General features: G+C 42.7%; 1 protein-coding gene across 3 annotated transcripts in view; it reads right to left on the bottom strand.

Annotated features, from left to right (window-relative positions):
* The window catches only part of Alg9 (ALG9 alpha-1,2-mannosyltransferase), a 69,472-nt gene that overhangs the window by 37,028 nt on the left and 12,917 nt on the right, over positions 1-19,527 (bottom strand). For all 3 annotated transcript variants that reach the window (XR_003734054.1, XM_028864919.1, XM_028864920.2), the window contains exons 5-13: positions 16,656-16,744; positions 14,686-14,821; positions 12,397-12,484; positions 12,143-12,248; positions 7,215-7,337; positions 4,949-5,103; positions 2,730-2,859; positions 1,768-1,915; positions 43-172 (exon numbers count right to left, since the gene is read on the bottom strand). Coding sequence is in view for 2 of the 3 variants with exons in the window: in XM_028864919.1 (XP_028720752.1) it covers positions 43-172; positions 1,768-1,915; positions 2,730-2,859; positions 4,949-5,103; positions 7,215-7,337; positions 12,143-12,248; positions 12,397-12,484; positions 14,686-14,821; positions 16,656-16,744 (1,105 nt within the window). In the remaining variant the exon portion in view is untranslated. The remainder of the gene's footprint in view (positions 1-42; positions 173-1,767; positions 1,916-2,729; positions 2,860-4,948; positions 5,104-7,214; positions 7,338-12,142; positions 12,249-12,396; positions 12,485-14,685; positions 14,822-16,655; positions 16,745-19,527) is intronic.

Genomic DNA, 19,527 nt, shown 5'->3' on the forward strand with positions numbered 1-19,527 from the left:
TTTTTCTCTGGGCAGCAACAAGAGAAGATTGTCAGCCCTTACGTATCTGGAAGGCTCCTCTTGGTTCTGGTCATTCATGTGAGCAGGAACAGTCCGAGTGGCCAGTGGTCCCTCTGCAAACGGCTTTGGTAGCTGACCTCTGAACTCTGATGGAATGAACTGAAGTTGCCAACTGTCAGAAACACAAACGAGAAGAATGAGAAAACACAAAGCAATCATGTTGCTAAACAGACTTGAAACAAACAACCCTTCACCCCAAATCACGAGGAAAACCTTTCACTTGAACAAAACATGATTTCTGCTAAAACTTCAACCAGAAGCAGAGGCAGAGGTCACAAGTCCCTCTGAAATCAAGAAATTTGCAACTAAAGGTCTCTCAATGCCTTTACTCAAGTCTCGGCTTCAAAACTTTCAACTAGACAGTCAACCACAGAACAAGGAGAGTGTTAACATGTTACTATCTTGCACACAATTAAAGAATTAAAGCCAACTCATCCGGTGCACAGAAAAAGATGGCAAACACCCTAGGAAAATACTATTTTGGTGTGAATAATCCTCAAAAGGTCTTTCAGCTATGAAACTATCTGGAATATAAAAGTCAAAGGCCTAGGTCACCATTTAAAAGAGAAGTTTATGACTGATACAAAAAATCTTTATTATGTTAAAAAAAAAAAATTACCAGGTGAGGAACTGCCGAAGTCAGCAACATTACTCACCTTAACCAGACTTTTTCACTTAAAATGGACCAAATAAGAAAAGCACACAAGTCCATGGTAATGTTACCACATCTAACAAAGTAAAAAGGATGCCGCCGCCGCCGCCGCCAGTATATCTCAATCATAGCTCTCCCTACTGCCTATGTATCAGTGTGGAAATTTACTACTGAATGGAAAAAAACTCCTTTCTAAGTCCATTCTTCTTGCCAGGGTCTCCACACCACTGTTAGAAGTATTTTAGTGTCAATTGCAGAAAGATAAATACGTGCCCTCAAGAAGAGGGGCCTGGAGGATGAGCTTGCTACACAAGCGTGAGGACGTGTGTTTGGAACTCCAACACCCAGATAACAGCTGCTGTGGCAGTGTACACCTGTAACCCCAGCACAGCACTGAGGAGACACACAGGAAGATTCTGGAAGGATTGCTAGTTGAAACCCTGGGCTCCAGGTATAGTAAGGAGAAAAACCCTGTCTCAAAACCTGGGTGGAGCTGGGCATGGCGGCACACATCTTGAATCTCAGGACTCAGAGGCAGAGGCAGGTGGATCTCTGAGTAAGGGGCCAGCTTGGTCTATGTAGCAAGTTCCAGGCCAGCCAGGGTTACACAGTGAGACCGTGGCTCAAAGGCAAAATAAATAAACAAATAAGGCGAAGAGCAATAGATGATGATACATGACATCAACCTCTGGCCTCTACACATGAACATGCAAGAGTGTGAATGTGTGTGCACGTGCACACACACACACACACACACTACTAGCAGAAGCCCAGGGACAAACCATTTCACAAATCCTTACACACCTGTGACTAGGAGACATGCAAGCATATATATATCTAGACACACCCTGTTTATGAAAAAGAGAGGCAGGTACACAATGCAGATTCTGCAGCAGTCTAAGAAGATAAATTATTCAGTAATTCCTGTAAAAACTCCAAAGAGGGCTGGGAAGACAGTCCAGTGTCTGAGTTCATACCCACATGCATGCACATACACCATTCCCACATACAGCCTCCACGCATACAGGAATACTATCAATTAAAGGACAACTTACTTATCAGGCAGAAGGAAGCTACTGGGAAACCGATACCATTCTTTTCCCACACAAACATTCACAGGCCTGCCTTCTGGGACAGTGTGGATAGCTGGGTCTGTGGCAATTCGGTAAAATTCTGGATACAAATCAAGGGGCCCATGATATCCTAAAAGGGAGAAGAGTTCATGAGATCAAAGACGAGGTTCTAGCTTTTAAGTATAATTCATGTTAACATCCCACTATAATCCACATGAAATTTCTAAGAGTGAAAGCCCACAGCAACTCAGTGGGAAGCCTGTTCTACCAGCACAGATGTCTCTCTTGGCGGGACAACCACCACAGTGGAGGCCTTATTTGCCACATGTAACTTGCTTCCTTCTCTGTATACTGTTCTACCCTCTAAAAGTTCTATTTGGGCATATTTTACTATTATGACCCCAATACTGGTTATTAGGAAATATTTAGCCATGAGAATTTAACTTCAATTTGCATAACATATTTAGGCTTCATTACATTAGCAGCAGCCACTAGAAAGGCTGGAGAGGTGGCTCAGCAGTTAAAAGCACTGGCTGCTCTTCCAGAGGTTCCAGGTTCAATTCCCAGCACCCACACAGCAGTTCACAATTATCTGTAATTCCAGTTCCAGGGAATTCAGTGTCCTCTTCTGGCCTTCACAGAATCAGATACCCATGTGGTACCTATGAATTCAGACTATACACATAAAATTTTTTAAACTGAAAAAGCGGGGAGAAACCAATGCTATTAGAGGGGACATGAAGTATACATGGGTAGTGACGTGAAGATAAAGCCAACTCCTTTCAGTCCTGAGATATGGAAGCCACACCCCACTCACTATCAAGTCTACATGCCTTCCCTTTGGGAATGGCCTTTTCCCAGCATAAGCCAACCACATGCTACAAGAAAACCCTAAGGTGAAGTTCTTTTGTGAGTGTGGGTTAAGACACTCCCAGCATGACTACCTCTGAACAGAGCCACAGAGCGAGAGAACGACAAGAGCCCAAACAGGAAGACTGTTCCTAATGCCAGCCAGCTGGACGTCACAGTGTAATGCTCCAGGCGATATCGTTGAAACACAAAGTGGTAACATTTCTAGAAGGAAAGGCAACCATATTGATAAAGAAGATACACACCATCACAGAAACAATATACACAGACACACACCATCACAGAAACAATATACACAGACACACACCATCACAGAAACAATATACACAGACACACACCATCACAGAAACAATATACACAGACACACACCATCACAGAAACAATATACAGACACACACCATCACAGAAACAATATACACAGACACACACCATCACAGAAACAATATACACAGACACACACCATCACAGAAACAATATACAGACACACATCATCACAGAAACAATACACACAGACACACACCATCACAGAAACAATATACACAGACACACCATCACAGAAACACTGGGGATGCAGAAGCAGAGCAAGGAGTATGAGGACGGGTCTAAGTATGTGCAAACACTTGGTGTGGTACCCATTCCTAATTTAAAGACCAAAGTCAACTCCTCTAGCACTGTGTGCAGGTCTGCTTAGCCAACCAACTTTCCAAGAGTGAACTCTAGTGTCAAAGGAAAATAATGTGCATATTTTTGCTGGTGCATAAAGTTCTAGGTGTTTTTCTTTTTGGCTTCAAGACAGGATTTTACTCTGTATCCCTGGATAATTTGCAATATTCTTGCTCCCATCCCTCAAATATAGGATTATAGATGTGAGCCCCAACACCTGGCATCTAATAGCTTATTTTAAAATATTTGAATAAAATTAGTATTTTAGATATGACAATACTGACAATATTATGACAAAAGTTAAAAATAGTTGCATGTGTGCCTATTACAATCACAATAAACTTGATATAGGATATGATGCAAAAGTGTGAGGTGTCTTGATGGAAGATGAAATGTTTTTAACAATTTCTAAATTATCTCACATGAAGTTATATTTTTATAAATAAAGTTATCTTTTAAAACTATCACCCTGATGGACATTGTGTCACACACCATTAATCCCAGAACTAGGGAGGTAGAGACAGATCGATCTCTGTGAATTCAAAGCCAACTTGGTCTGTATACCAAGGCTACACAGTGAGACCCCCATCTCAAAAGAAAATGTGTATATGTAATATAAACATATATATATATATATATATATATACACATTTACTATATATATAATATCACCCTAACATAGACAAACCTTAAAACATGCCAAGTGAAAGTGGCCAGTCATAAAAGAGCACACACGTTTAGGATTTCATTCACATGGGATGTACGGAATAGACAAACTGATAAACAAAGGAGATTAGAGATAGTATACTGAGGAAACACCATGACAAAGGGGTGGGGTCGGTAGGTAAAGGGCTTAGGGCTTTTGAGGTGTCCTAGGCTGGTGACTGCAGACATCTGCAAAGTCATACGTTAAAGTCACTAAGTTATAGACGTGAAAAACCTGAACTCATAGTTTATGAGTTCTCACTTACTAAATCTGCTAAAAACAAGAAACCACCATTGTTTTCTCTCCCTGACAACTGCAAATGGTAGCAAGAGCAAGAGGGAGCCTCAACCTGGTGAGGTCATAAACACAGAAGTAATCAAACAAATGTAAGGTTAACTCTGCCAGAGAACTGACCTGGACCGGCTTTAAACCAGGATTACAAACTGGCCCATATTGCTAGTTGTCTGATATAATCTAAAGTCCTGATCATGGCTGACTCTGATCTAATAGCTGCAGAACACACATTCTGTTTAGTCTGTCCCAGGACCAGCCTATATAGTGGTCCATATGATAAGTTAATGCGTTAGTAAATAGAGCCTACTGACAAGAGACAAATGATTATAAACATCATCAGCAAACAGTGAAATACGTTCTTATCAATACACAAAGCTTTCAGAGTATATTCTGTAGCAGGTTTTACGTTATGGATAGAGGTGCTCTCCGTAACTTATCTTTAAGGGTGTTTGTTGTCACTGCTGTTGATTGAGACAGGGTCTCACTGAGCAGCGCTTGCTGGTCTGGAGCTCACTATGGAGCCCTGGCTGGCCTGGAGCTCACAGACATCTACCTGTCCTTAAAGTTTTACAAGCAATTGTGCAATAAATGAAACAAAAAGAGGCAGACCAACGCTTCCCCGAGACTTACCTGCAGTGCAGAAAGAGCAACGGCACCACAGAGACATATGAGTGGGTACACGGGGAAAAGAAACCGTTCCTCTTTGTGAGGTTGGATGAAGAAAATTATGAACCAAATGTACATGGGTGCCAAGGTAAGCCAGTATGGGTGTCCTAAATTCTGAACTGCAAGATAAAATAACATTCCCCTGTCATCATAAGAGAATCAAACAATATACTGTTTCAAAGTTTGTTTTTATTTAAATTTGATACTATGTCCTAGGACATCCCATAAAATATTTCAGCTTAGGAATTTACCCTCATTCTAACATAATGGGGACACCAAACGGAAAGGAACATACTCCTGAGTTCTTCCCAGACATCCAAAGCTTAGAGGGAGGGACAAGAGTTAAAACTCACAGGAGAGTATAGTTAATGGGTAACAGAGCTTAATAAATTCTAGTTGGGTAAAGATAAAAGGCATATTCTCTGTAATGCGTTCTGCCACTAAGACTAAAGATTCCCCCAAATTAGCCAAATCCACTTTGAGTAATCCTTTTATCCACACACCAGTGGGTTTGTTAAAATGGGCATGGATGAAAGAAAGAAAAGGAGGAAGGAGGGAAGGAAAGAAGGAAGGAGGGAGGAAAAGAGGAAGGGGGGATGGAAGAGAGCAGGGGGGGAAGAAAAGGAAGGAAGAAAGGAAAGAAAGAAGAAAAGATTGATCAGGTCAATTCTTGAACCTTATTCATCAAGCCCAATCCAGTCTGCTATGTTTTGTTCTCTTGTCCAAACTGGAACCAAATGCCTCATTCTCTGGAGTGCTAGATTACAGGAGTGTTACCATGTTTAGTAACAGTGTTTCAAAGCAAACATAAAAATACTCTAAGTTTCCTGATTATGCTTTTTCTTTACAATACACATCTACTCTGAATCACAAAATTGGAACCAACACGTACTTAAAGACTCTGAAAGGATGAAAGGAACACAGAGAACAACCTGAGCACCTGCTGGAGAGTTCCCGGCATTACAAGAGCACTGAGGAATAGGCAAGCATGCTGGGTTGGCATTACTGACCATGGGGGAGGGCTGCAGAAACACTGTCAAGAAGTGGACAGACAGCACCCCCTGCTGTTCATTACGTCTACAGTCTACAGCGTGACAGGCAAGAGCCCTCCCACTGTCTGATGAAGCTTTGCTAGGCCACAGGTGCAACCACAGAACTCTTTGGAGGTAAACACTCCTGACCTTGGGCCAGTGAGAGGGCTCAGCCGGTAATAAGATTTGCCCTGCCATATAAACTTGACAACCTGAACTCAATCCCAAGATCCCACAATGGAGAGCGAAAACCGCCTCCTACAAGTTGTCTTCTGGCCTCCACAATATACACTCCCCCAACATACCCACACAAGTAATTTTCTAAATCTTTTTAAATAAGTGAAGATCCCCTCACTGTCTAGACAGTACATTAACAAGAAAAGCTGAACAGGCGAGAAGGAAAGATCAATCATCTGGCACACAAATCCAACTGAGATGTCTCCTGGTAAATCTTTCCAAATCTCTCCTGAATTTCTGCTGAGATCTGTCTTCCAGAGCGCAGACACCAGATGCCCAGCTCCACCACTTGAGAAAAGAGCAGCTGAATGACACAGGGTCAGAGCTGCAGCAACATGGGCGCCACACAGCAGAGGGAGCCAGGAGCATCGGTCCCCGGCCAGTGCAGAGCAGCTGTTTAGCTCCAGCTTCAGAGTGTCGGCCTGCAGATGGATCACTGTCAACAGTCATCCCAGAGCCTCCACAGGGGAATGGCTCAAAAGGGCTGCTCTCCGGAGCTTTTCCAACATTGCTGCTTCTCCGGTGAGGGTAAAATCCCACTGACCTCCTTCCCTTCAGACAGTGGTTCTCAACCTTCCTAATGCTGTGACCCTTTAATACAGTTCCTCATGCTGTGGTGACCCCCAACCATCAAATTATTTCATTGCTACTTCATAATTGTAAATTTGCGACTTTTATAAATCGTAATGTAAATATCTGATATTCTACCCCAAGGGATCACGACCCACAGGTTGAAAACCACTGCCTTAAAAGGATACAAAGCCCCATCTTGTTTATATCAAACAATTAACCAACCCTTAATATGGGTTCAAATAATCTACAAATACCGACTGAAATCTCAAGTTATTCAACCATTTCCAAAGAGAAAAATGGAGACTAAAATAAGCAGTTTTTCCACTATTTAACCTGTTACTTGCTTTCTGCTCCCTCCCCCAAAACCTTCCACATCCTAAATCACTCACCATGGAATCTCTGCAGCAGGTACTCCATAAGAAAAGTCAGTGGCAAGACCAGAAGCGCCAAAGCAAAGGCAACATTGAAATTCAGAAACCCGTTGATTAAGTAGAAATACCATGGTTCTGTACCTGAGGGAGACAAAAAGAGAATCATTACTTATGCTTTCAACACCAGCTACATTATTTGACCTTTACTGTTTTCTGCTCAAGAAACATTGACAACCCAACACTCAACAAAAATCCACAAGCCTACGCTTTCTTTAGTGCTCAGGCATACACGGGAAGCACAAGGGCGGAAGACAGGAAACAGACTGGTTAAGATGCTTTGGATGGGAATTATTGGGTTGTAATCATTTCACGTTATTCCTACTGGTAGGAATTTAGTCCATCTACTCCTCTACCATAGAAGACGCAGAATTCCTCTCCTCTAGAGGGTCCAGTAACTTGGTGCCACTGCAGAAGCATAGGCTCAGCTCTCACCAGGCACTCAAGCTTAAGAGCTTTCATGCTGGGCTCCTGGGCTCCAGGAGGAAGAAATTTCTGTTCTTCGTAAATTACCTACTCCCAAATGCCATGCCCAAATGGGACAGTTTCTCTAGTATTTATAGCTTAAGAGCACACAGCACATAAAGCTAAAAAATCCTAAAACATCATTTGAATTTAACTGCAGTTTCTGTATTCTGTAGACCAAATAACAGATAAACTTGCTTGGAGCCATGCAGCCCCTTGAAAAGTTCAACTCCTATTTTATAGTCACACACATAGGGCACCATGTGTTTCATAAAAAGGCAATAACTCAGGGTTAGGGATATAGTTCAGTGGTAGGGTACTTGCCTAGTATGTATGAAGCCCTGGGTTCAGTCCTCAGTAGAGCCAGATACACACATACACATTTTTGCTAAATATATATTTAGCAAAAACAACAGCTTAGCATGATTTTTGTGTGTGTTTCTGTGTATGTTTGTGTACAGGTGCCCACTGAGGCCAAAAGAGGAAGTCAAATGCCCTAGAGCAATGGTTCTCAACCTAGGGGTTGGGAAACCCTTTCACAGGGTTTGCGCATAAGCTATCCTGCATACCAGATATTTACCTTATGATTCATAACAGTAGCAAAATTACAGGTATAAAGTAGCAATGGAAATAATGGTCAGGGGTCACTACAAATGAGGGACTGTATTAAAAGGTCACAGCATTAGGAAGGTTGAAAACCACTGCCCTAGAGCTACAGGTGGTTTTAAGCTGCCTGTCAGGGTGTCAGGAACCAAACTCGGGTCCTCTGCAAGGACAGCCGACACTCTTAACCACTCAGCCATCTCTCCAGCCTCCCCAGCTCCCCTCCCCCATTATGGTCAGAGACCCAGGTCCTGCTCAGAACTCAAAGGATTCAGAATGAACCAAAATGGCTGAAACACAAGTCTCACTCACACTAGTTTTTATTCTATCCTTAGACCTGAAATATGAACTAGCTCTCCTCCCTGCACATTTACCATTTTCTCATCTGCTTTCCCTCTGTATGATCACTTCAATCAGGCAGTGAATGACACGTGTAGGTTTTAATCAGTGTGTGTTGTGACATCTGCCTTGCACCATAGCAATTTCCTGCAATCAGCTTTGCTTACAGGGTAATCAGGAGGCAGAGGCAGAATCAGAAAAACCTGACTCTTGTACCTTGTGCAGCAAACTAAGGTTAAACTAAAATCATAGCGCTAGAGACACGCAGATGAGTAAGAGGGAAGCGGGTCTACTGTGGAAAGGCCCGGGTTCAATCGTGCCCCTCTGGGGAAAGCTCGTCCTATTCAAAGACAACCAAACAGCTAGGGACAGAAGCCCTGTCCCAAGCCATTCATTCGGGACATCTTTAATCTTTCATTTCTTCCCATTTAATCTTGGAGTTGTAGAAAATCTCTGGATGGTTATATTCTCAAGATAGAAAAATGTCTTCTCTGTGTTTCAAATTAGTGACTTCACAACATCGAAGCGTCATAATGTTGGGCCCTGAGACTAGCCAACTGACAGCCAACAAGCATTTTAAAGTAAGTTACAAGTATTTTTCTTATTTGGTATCAAGAAAAATCCCACGTCAGCACTCTATTGGGCCCAACCAAAGCGGTTCTAAGATCTAACAGTAATGAGGTCCTGATTGAAACTCTAAAAATCAACCATCCATTCCTTGACAACTTTTGATTATAAACCTACAGTATACAAGGAGTTCCAACTCGAAGCTAGGATAGTATTCTCTGTAGCAAACATCTAAAGAAGAAGCTAACACTCTTAAAGAATGTAAATCAGACTTTTAAAAAATTTGTCGCCAGTTGTGGTATTACATGGCAGTAGGATTTGCTGAACGAGGCGGAGGAAGGAGGATCACAAGTTCAAGGCCAACCTGGGCTACAGAGTGAGTTCCAGGACAGCTAGGACTAAATGGAGAAACCCTGTTTCGAAAACAAAACCAAAATTTGTCAAGTTCAAATTCTGATCAGAGTAGAATCTGTGTTCTTGGAATAGTTCTATCAAGAAATCCTTAAGGCCAGCTACCTACAGTAATACACAATCACTTTCATGGCTGCTGAGACAATCCCCACAAAGCTTTTCCACTACTGAGAGAGTAACCAGTACTCTACATCCAAAACAGCAAAAGTAAATGGAGTAAAATTAAAGCAGATTTACGAAGTGGCACACACCCCTAAGGTTCTTCTCAACAAACACTGTGTGAAATGAACAGCAGATACCAGTGTCCAAAGAAGGACTGGACACAGCTCTACTGTAACTCCAAACCTACTGCAGGGTCCTTGACCAACCCACTATTAAACTGGAAACATCCAGTCTTTCCTCTCCACTTTCCCTACTAGCCTGATTATTTCTAGAGCTATCTAGAGGACTACAAAACCACCTCACTTCCATATTTTCTTTAAAAAGTTTAATAAGCAGTCAGACTACCCAGCATATAATGGCCCATTTATGAAAACAGAGAAGCCAGATTTTCAAAATTAACAAATTAACCCATTCACCTATAAATAATGGATAAATTTCCAATTGGGTACATGTAAATTAATTTTCACCATGCAGTCTGGACTGTAGTCAAATGAAATCGTATAAACAAACCAAACTAAGGTGCAATTTCAAACATACAAACTTTCCTTAGCTGAAGGGAGACATCTAGAGGCTCCCAAAGCAAGCTACTAGTTTAACTGGCTCTGCTACCAAACAAATACTAGACATGAAAGCTGACCTGGACACAGATATAATATCAACCTGATTCCCAACAAAACCAGGACATCCGGATATACAGAGTATTCTGGAGACACCTAGAAGATTAAAAAAGAAACTACACTAATTCCAAGGGGGTAATTTGTTCATAAAGTATTTCCTAGCTTGGCTGATCTAAAAAAATCTCTAACACATCCTTCAGTAACTAACCAGCTCAAATGTACTGAGAGACTGGAGTGGTTGAGTAAGAGATGGAGGTACCCAAGTTCCTGGAGACTACATCCCAGGAGGTACAGGCATCCAGTTTCTCTTCATCTTAAACTGGACCATCTACTCACTCTTTCCTGCTGACTCTAGTCTCATTTGCTCACCTTGTAGATTTTCCAAACTTTCTTCCCCTCCCCGCAAAAAAATACTAACATCAAGCCAGGCAGTGATGGCACATGCCTTTAATCCCAGCACTTGGGAGGCAGAGGCAGGTGGATCTCTGTGAGTTCGAGCCCAGCTTGGTCTACAGAGCAAGATCCAGGACAGGCTCCAAAACTACACAGAGAAACCCTGTCTCGGAAAAAAAAAAAAACTAACATCAAATGTGTATGTATAGGAAACATATGTAGGAATATACTCCTGAAAGTTAATAGTATTACATGGAGATGATGGGGCTATGTATTTATTTTCTTTTTGTTATTATATTCATTTTCTGATAATACAAAGAAGTTTGGTTTTTGTTGTTGGTTTGTACTTGTTTTTGTATTTGAGATGTGGTTTCTCTGTATAAAAACCACAGCCCTGGCTGTCCTGGAACTCACTTTGTAGCCCAGGCTGGCCTTGAATTCACAGATATCCACCTGCCTCTGTCTCCCGAGTGCTGGGATTAAAGGTGCGTACCACCACAGCCAGCTGTTTCTTAAAACTGGAGTCTCATGGCGCCCAAGTTGGCCTCAAACTTGCCATGTAGCTATCCTTGAACTGCTGCTCCTGCCTCCACCTCCCCAGTACTGGAATTACAGGCATGCACCACCACCACCACCACCACCACCACCACCACCTCAAAAGTCGTTTATGATTAAAAAAAGTTGTTGTTGTTGTTGTTTTTCGAGACAGGGTTTCTCTGTGTATGTAGACCAGGCTGGCCTCAAACTCACAGAGATGCGCCTGGCTCTGCCTCCCGGGTGCTGGGATTAAAGGCGTGCGCCACCACCGTCCATCTAAAAAATTTTAAAGGCATCAAAACCGTAGCATAAGACAGGCTGGATGGTCAACTCTGTAGTTCTGTCACTTGGGAGGTTGAGTCGGTAGGTTTGCTACAAGTTTGAGGCTAGTTTTGGCTACCAAGTGACACCACACATAGCCAGCACTCCTTAAAGCTCTTTAGGTTTGGATCTAGGGATAATGCTCAGCAGCACGGAGGGTCAGTGCTGACTACCACACCAGTCAAAGAGACGCAGGGACTATGTTATCACTGCACTATAGTCAAGAGCTCTGTGTTCAGCAGAAAAGGACACAGCACAAAATGCCACATTTGGCCAGGGCATGCTGTTATCCCAGTACTAGAATGTAGCAAGCAGATCAGCAGTTCAAGGCCAACCTGGACTACACCTGGAGCACACAGGGAAGGACGGGGAGGGAGGGATGTCTTGATGAAATGAGAAAACTGGATTTGAATTGTGAGGCTCAGGTAAATTAAGCTGTTTTCCACTTTTTCCTCAAATTTTCCAAAGCCTTACCATAAAGATCAGGCCCATGAGAAGTAAAGACATTATACAGAACAATGTTGAGAGGAGCAATCACCAACTTCCCATAATAGTAGCTGTCAATGACCACCACGGGTACCTAAAGTAAAAGAAAAAACAGCAAATGTAGTTTTCAAAATGCTAATGGAAGAACTTCAGAATGAAAAATAAAATGAACTCCTGACGTTTCCTTCCCAAATCAGAAACTACTTAGAACATGGGAGTAAAACAAGGAAAAAAGAACTCACCAGGAAGAGAATTAGGGCCACCAGCGACCAATGGAAGAAACTCTTCCGCCTGTTTCTCAGGGCCAGCGAGTCAAAGGCGATAGGTAAACTATTCAACAGAGAAACACAGCAAGGCGTTAGTAAAGCACTAAATACTTAGGGCAGAGCGAAGACGCCCGTGCTGAGCAGAGAACCAAAGCAGCTCTCCCAGGAGCACAGAAGAAAGGAAGCTGGTATGTGAAAAGATGTCTTCTCAAAAATAAGCTGGTCTTTCCAAGGACCCATCAAGAGAGACTTGCCACAGACGGACAAGAAACAGACACTATGCTGCTGGACCATCTTGACACTGATCTATATGTACTGTGCATGTAAGACATATTCATTGTAAATTCACGTACACTGTTATCACACACCTACCCAACAAGCACCGACCTCTCCCTTCTGAAATTAACGAGGATTTTATTATATACTTTAACATGTAAATAAGTAAATTCTCACATTTTGTGGGAGTCTGCAGGTGCCATGGCGCATGTGGAGGTTAAGAATGACTTTGAGGAGTCAGTTCCGTTCCCTCCGGTTATGTGGATTCCAGGAATCAAAGTCAGGTCTCCAGATTTGTATGTAAGTGTCTTTCCTGCTGAGCAAACTCTCCCTCAGTGGCTCTCCACTGCATTTTGAGAGAGAGTCAGCCACTGACCTAGAGCTTATCAGTTCATCAAGGCTAGCTGGCCAGCGAGCTCTAGAGACTCCTCAGTCTCCACCCCAGCCCTGGCATTTCAGAAGCACCACACTTGCCTTAAGTGGGTGCTGGGGATTAAACCTGAGTCCTTAGGCTTGCATGGCAAGCCCTTTACTAAATTATCTCCCGAGTCTCCAAAAATCCTTTTTACCACATTAAATCTGCTCTTTGTTTATCTGTTGCTGTGGTGAGGTCCTATACATTCTAGGCAAACATTTTACTACTAAGCTATACCCTATAAGCACTTTTAAAAATATGGAATACTATATTTAAAATAACATTCATAACAACTATTAAGATTTATTTTTTAGTTATGTGTATAAAATACATTTGTATACGTGAGTGTTGACGCCTGCAAAGTCCAGAAGAGGGTGCCTGATTCCCTGGAACTGCAGTTACAGGCAGTTGGGAGCCACCCATCACAGATGCTGGGAACCAAAGTCAGGTTCTCTGCAAGAGCAGTATGTGCTCTTAATCACTGAACCATTTCTCTGGTCTAGTCAGGAAGTTAAGGCAGCACAAACCAGGAAAGAAGTGTGGAAACAAAGAGTAGGGAAGGAAGTGGAGACACAAAGTCAGGGAAGGCTCTGGAGCAAGAAAGGGGAAGGGCTGCAGGAGAAACGCCCTAGCGATGAAGAGCACGGGCTGCTCTTCCAGAGGACCCACCTGGCAGCTCCATTCCAGGGGATCTGATGCCCTTTTCTAGCCTGCAGGAATACTGCATACATGGGGTACACAGACATACATGCACTCCTTGCACATAATTTTTTTTTTTTAAAAAAAGAGAAGGACAAAAGGAAACATTTCAATCCTCAGTGACAAGGAAAATAGCAGCAAAGAATGGAGCAGTGTGAGAAAACATCAGCAGTCTTTAGAAGAAAGAGGAAGGGGATTAGCAGGAGAGGGAGGGGGACAAGAGAGTGGACTCTGGAGAGGGATATGGCTGGAATACATTGTACAATTGTATGCACATTGTACGAAAATGTCATCATGAAACCCAGTATGTATAATTAGTACATGCTAATAAAAGCATTTTAAAAAACAAGCATAATGTTAAAGGCAAATTACCTCAAATCTTACTGTCTATATTCTCATTTGTAGAATACTAATTATTGCTGGGAGGTGGTGGTGCACGCCTTTGAGCCCAGCTCTCAGGAGGCAAAGGCAGGAGGATTTCTGTAAATTGAAGGCCAGCCTGGTCTACAGATTGAGTTCCAGGACAACCAGGGCTACACAGAGAAACCCTGTCTCAATTACCCAACCCCCGGCCCCCCAAAATACAAATTATTATATTTTCTTGCAGTGTTGTAAAATTTAGAAATAAAACTTTTGAAGGGTTTGGTAATGCCAGCAATGTGTAGCATTCAGCAGGAGCCTAGTAGTGATTCCTTTCGTTAGAATAAATCACATGAATAAACAATGAGAACAATAAGCTTTTGTTCCAGAGTCTCTGTCAGTCAAACTGATTCCTTTAACTTTAGTTGCTGGCTGGACAATCTGCATTGGATACAACACTTGGATTGACCAGACGTCCAGTAGTATACAGGAGAGGAATAACTTAAGTTTCTTACCCAAGGGCTGCGCTAAACGGCCACCCGAGGATAGCCCCGGCTGCTACTCCCAGCACAGCAATGGGTGTCTTGTCCATATACCACCCGGTCATGGCGATCAGTGTGGTGTACATGCAGAAGCTGCTAGGAAGGAATGCTACAAGAGTACAGAAATGAAAAGAAAAACAAGAGTCCGAGATTAGATACTGATTTTTAAAAATTCATCTGCACTGCAAAATGCCAATATTATGAATCAATTTTGGAAAAACACTCTCAGAAACAAGCACGAAGGCTAGAGAATTGGCTCGGTTGATAGAGTGCTGGCCTATAACGCACAGAGCCCTGGGTTCAATTCTTAGGCCACAAAAAACTGGGCATACTGGCACACGCCTATAATCCCAGCCCTCAGGGGGTAGAAGCAAGATCAGAAGTTCAAGGGCACCCTCAGCTGTGCAGCAAGTTTGAGGCCACAAGAGGCCCTGTCTTGAGCCATGAGCCCCTGGGTAGAAAGAAATACACAAAAGGAGGAAGTGAAGGAAAGAAATGGGCAGTCAGAGGATATTCCTTTTCAAAAAACAAAGCGCACTGATTTTGATTTCCTCACATCTCTTTTCCAAGTACACAAGGCCCCAAGTTACACAATAGTAGCCATCCACTCCTCTCCTGGCCTGCACCTAAATTTAAAGCTTACAAAAGCCAAGAACCTCCAGCTTTATTTCAGGGAATATAATTCAAGACTCAGACCCATTGCGGATGATGTGTTGGTTTCTTCAGCTCATCTTCTGTTATGCTTCTAAGACATCCTGGCTCACCCTGTACCCCATAGGGACACTAGGAAGCCTTCTCAAGGCTCAGAGCTACATTCTGGCCTTGGCATGGCCCCTTAATTATTACATTTGCCATAACTTTGTCATGGCATGCAATAGTCTGAACACACTCAAGGCCTTTGTAACAACAGCAAGATATTCCTAACAACTCTAAACAAAAATGTGGCTTCTTGTGCTTTATAAGGCCTGATTCCTGGAGCAGAAAAGTCAGTTGATTCTCACAAGAACAGAATGAATAGGCAGTGAAATTTAAGACACTCAGCAAGGGTCCACTTCAAAGGCTCTACGGTAAAGACTCTGAATTCATGAGTGCCACAACTGACACTATAAAACTAAAACTCACAGGAAGCTCCACACACATACAATTCTGTTTCTGGATTAGCAAAGGAACTAAAACATAAAACATGTGAGATGTGACTTTCACACATAGATTCTAAATACTGAAGTCAATTCTAGCTGCCAGCGCAGAGTACAAAAGAGCAGAAATATCTGAGGTCTCTGCTAATCTTAATGAAGCAGACGCATTTACTACAGTGGATCTCAAAGCTGGTCTAGGCAGAGCCCAGAGGTCCCTGTAGAACATTCATTTTGATATATCCAATGAAGAAAATGCTAACCATGCAACTCTGGACAAGGTACAATTGTGTATATTTAGTGTATGTACTAGAGTCTTGATTATATAAGCATTAAACTAAAATTGAGATAATTTAGCAAGATAATTTTTCTGGAAAATGAGAAACAACCTATCTTTTGCAGCAGGCTGCCTTAGCTCAGAATGTAAGTCTTCAAGGGCAGCACAGCTGAAAAGCCACCAGTCCTACTGAGAACCTTTATTCTAAGTGTCCAGAAGCTAACTATAAAAATAAATGCCCAAGAGATGGAACCTCTGTAGAATACATCAAATAACAGGCAGAAAACAGAACCATCAATCAAAAATACTTCCCTCCTCCTAAGGGCCAAGAAAGGAAGTGAGCCATTAGGAAGGAGAAGGAACAGAAAGTATCCTGTGAGACTGCCAGTTCCACTACTCATGAATCTGTGCAGTTCACACAACAGTGACCTGCCAAGCACTCGTGTATATAACCTTGTTGGACGAGTGCTTCCTTTCAAGACAACTGTATAGGAAGGTAAAGCTGCTACCCCCTCATCTGCCCTTCTACTTACCTGACGATGAACAAAACATGCCAGTGCTGAGCACCAAGAAGGCCAGCATCATTCGACTCACATGCAGCCCAAATTTCTTGCACACAGCCCTGGAAGAAAAGATAAAGATAAATATTGTGGATACTAAGCGACAGAAACTGCAAAGCAAAGAAGAAATGCAGGCCTGTGTGAGAAATAACAATGAAGAGCTAAAGTCAAATATAGACCTGCCTAGACTTGTTAGCAATTTCATATGCACAAGAAACCCAAACCTCTTACTCCTGACACAGAAAAGCTCCTTAAGAGGAAATGCATTTAAAAGTTGTTAGGAATGTCATGTGCATAAGAAACGGGCTTCTTACTCTTGGCACAGAAAAAAGGCTCTTCTTTAAGAAAAGCTGCATATTTAAAATTATGTCTACTATCAATAGGGAAATAGTATGATATAGTGAGAAATAACAGACCCCAGGTTCAGGTAGGTTCAAATTCTGGCTCTGCCATTTACCAGCAGTGGCTAATTATCTGCCAGATTCCACATCTGTAAGATAAGGATAGCAACCACACCTACATAAAGTGTCTGTGATAGTTAATGCCGGGAAAGTACTTAGTAAAGTGCCTAGCACAAGTTGTTCAGCAAAGATTGTTCTCAACACAGATGGCAGAAAAGTAGAGAGGGATGCCTTGTGCAGTGGTGCACGCCTTTAGTCCCAGCACTCGGGAGGCAGAAGCAGGTGGATCTCTGAGTTCGAGGCCAGCCTGGTCTAGAGAGTGAGTTCCAGGACAGCCATGGCCACACAGAGAAACTCTGTTTGGAAAAACAAAACAAAAGCAAAGAGGGATAATACAAGGGGTTAAAGGTTTAAGCAGTGATGGGGGAGGGGAGATAAAGAAGAGGGGCAGATGAATCAAAACTAAGGATGTATGGAAGCCTACTACTTTGCAAGCTAATCAAAATATGTCATTATTTAAAAACAAAAAAAAATTAAGGTTTCAAAAGAGGTACCTTGCATGAGTAGACAATGCTGTTCCCAGATGACATGGATTATTAAATGAAAATATCAACAGCAGGCATGGGACACTTCCCTATGAGCTATTGGTCAGGGAGTTCCCAGAGGTCCCTAAAACAACCCATGCTATTTCCAGTGATCCTTTTCCCTTTTCACAACTAGATAACACCCTATTGCTGAAGGTACCATAAACTTTGTTTGCAGACAAAGGAATCAAACTAGAGCTAACCTGGAAACGGCCTCCCTGCTGGCTAGCATTCATGGTGCTGGAAGGTGCACCATAGACAATTGAAGGAGAAAAGCCATCAGTGATCTTCTCCAGCAGTGAGCCCTGAATGCCATAATACAAACCTGCCAGGCAAGATGTGTCCACAGGTCCAACAGTGACTACTGTGAAGAGGTAACCAAATGCGTTCTGATGGATCTGAGTCCTCCTCCACAGGAGGACTTCATGCTGAAACTGCAGCCTGACTAAAAGCCCACTGCTGGGCACACCCAGGCTGCAGTGGGTAAGCTGCTGTTTCAGTTTTCTAAATGGACATGTTGTCAACTGCCTTCTGGGGCTGGAGAGATGATCCAATGGTTAACCAGCACTGGCTGCTCTTCCACAAGACCAGATTTCAGTTACCAGCATCCACATGGTGGCTCACAACCACCTGTAACTCCAGTTCCTAGGGATCTGGCACTCTCTTTGGGCCTCTTAGGGCACCAGGCACATACAAAGCACATATACATACATGCAAAATATCTTTACACATTAATTTAAAAAAATCTTTCTAAGTATTTGTTTAGATCCATAGATGAGTGCTGTACTCAACCTTGGGCAGAGAAGCGTCAATTTACGGTGGTCAATGTTAATGGAGAGACCCTAACCTGCCCAAGTGATGAGAGTGAGTGACAACTGTTGCTTACCCCTCCACGGACATCTGTATAAAGCACCAGCACCAGGGTTCAGAAACATGACTGAGGAGGGGGTGGAAAGAGTGTAAGAGCCAGAGGAGTGCTCTGAAATCCTGTCTTCTGGACGTGACAGGGCCACGTCCCTCATCAACTCACTGCAGCGGTGACTACCGGCACAAGACCAAGTCCGTCAACATTCTAGCATGAACGAGGGAGGGCTCCCGAGGCCCTACCCACAGCTGAGGGCCTACTGATACTGATGGCTACTGGCAAGGGAGTCATTTTTCTTGGGGATGTAGCGGTTGGTAGGTGGTCTGTGCTCGAGTGAATTGTTCCGCACCCATTGGCATGCAAGCAGCACTTATAGAACTCAGCGGGGATTTTTTGTTGTTGGTTTTGGGTTTTTTGGTTTTGTTTGGTTTTTGGTTTTGGGGTTTGTTTTTTGTTTTTTTGTTTTTGAGACAAGGTTTCTCTGTGTAACCCTGGCTGTCCTGGAACTCCCTTTGCAGACCAGGCTGGCCTCGAACTCACAGAGATCTGCCTGCCTCTGCCTCCAGAGTGCTGGGATTAAAGGCGTGGGCCATCACACCCAGTGCTGCTATTGATTTTAGTATTTTTCATGTGTTAGGCATGTTCTCATTCAGGTTTATTTCATCTGTTTCTTCCTGAAATGGTTTTGATTCATCTTTTAGAAGTTCTTTTAGTGAGAATATATTAATAATAATTTCTCTAATTTGTAGCTGGTTTTTCTTTTCGTGTGTGGTTTTTGTTTTGTTTTTTGTTTGTTTCTCTGTGTAATAGCCCTGGCTGTCCTGGAATTCACTTTGTACACAAGGCTGACCATAAACTCACAGCCAGCAGCACCTGGCTGGCTTTTCTTTTCTTTTCTTTTCTTTTTTATTGGAAATCTGTATTTAGCTCTTGATCTTAAAAGACAGTTCAGCCCAGGACACACTTTTAGCACGGCTGGCATTTGCCTCGGCATT

Source organism: Peromyscus leucopus, chromosome 7 (assembly GCF_004664715.2).
Source record: "Peromyscus leucopus breed LL Stock chromosome 7, UCI_PerLeu_2.1, whole genome shotgun sequence".
NCBI lineage: Eukaryota > Metazoa > Chordata > Mammalia > Rodentia > Cricetidae > Peromyscus > Peromyscus leucopus.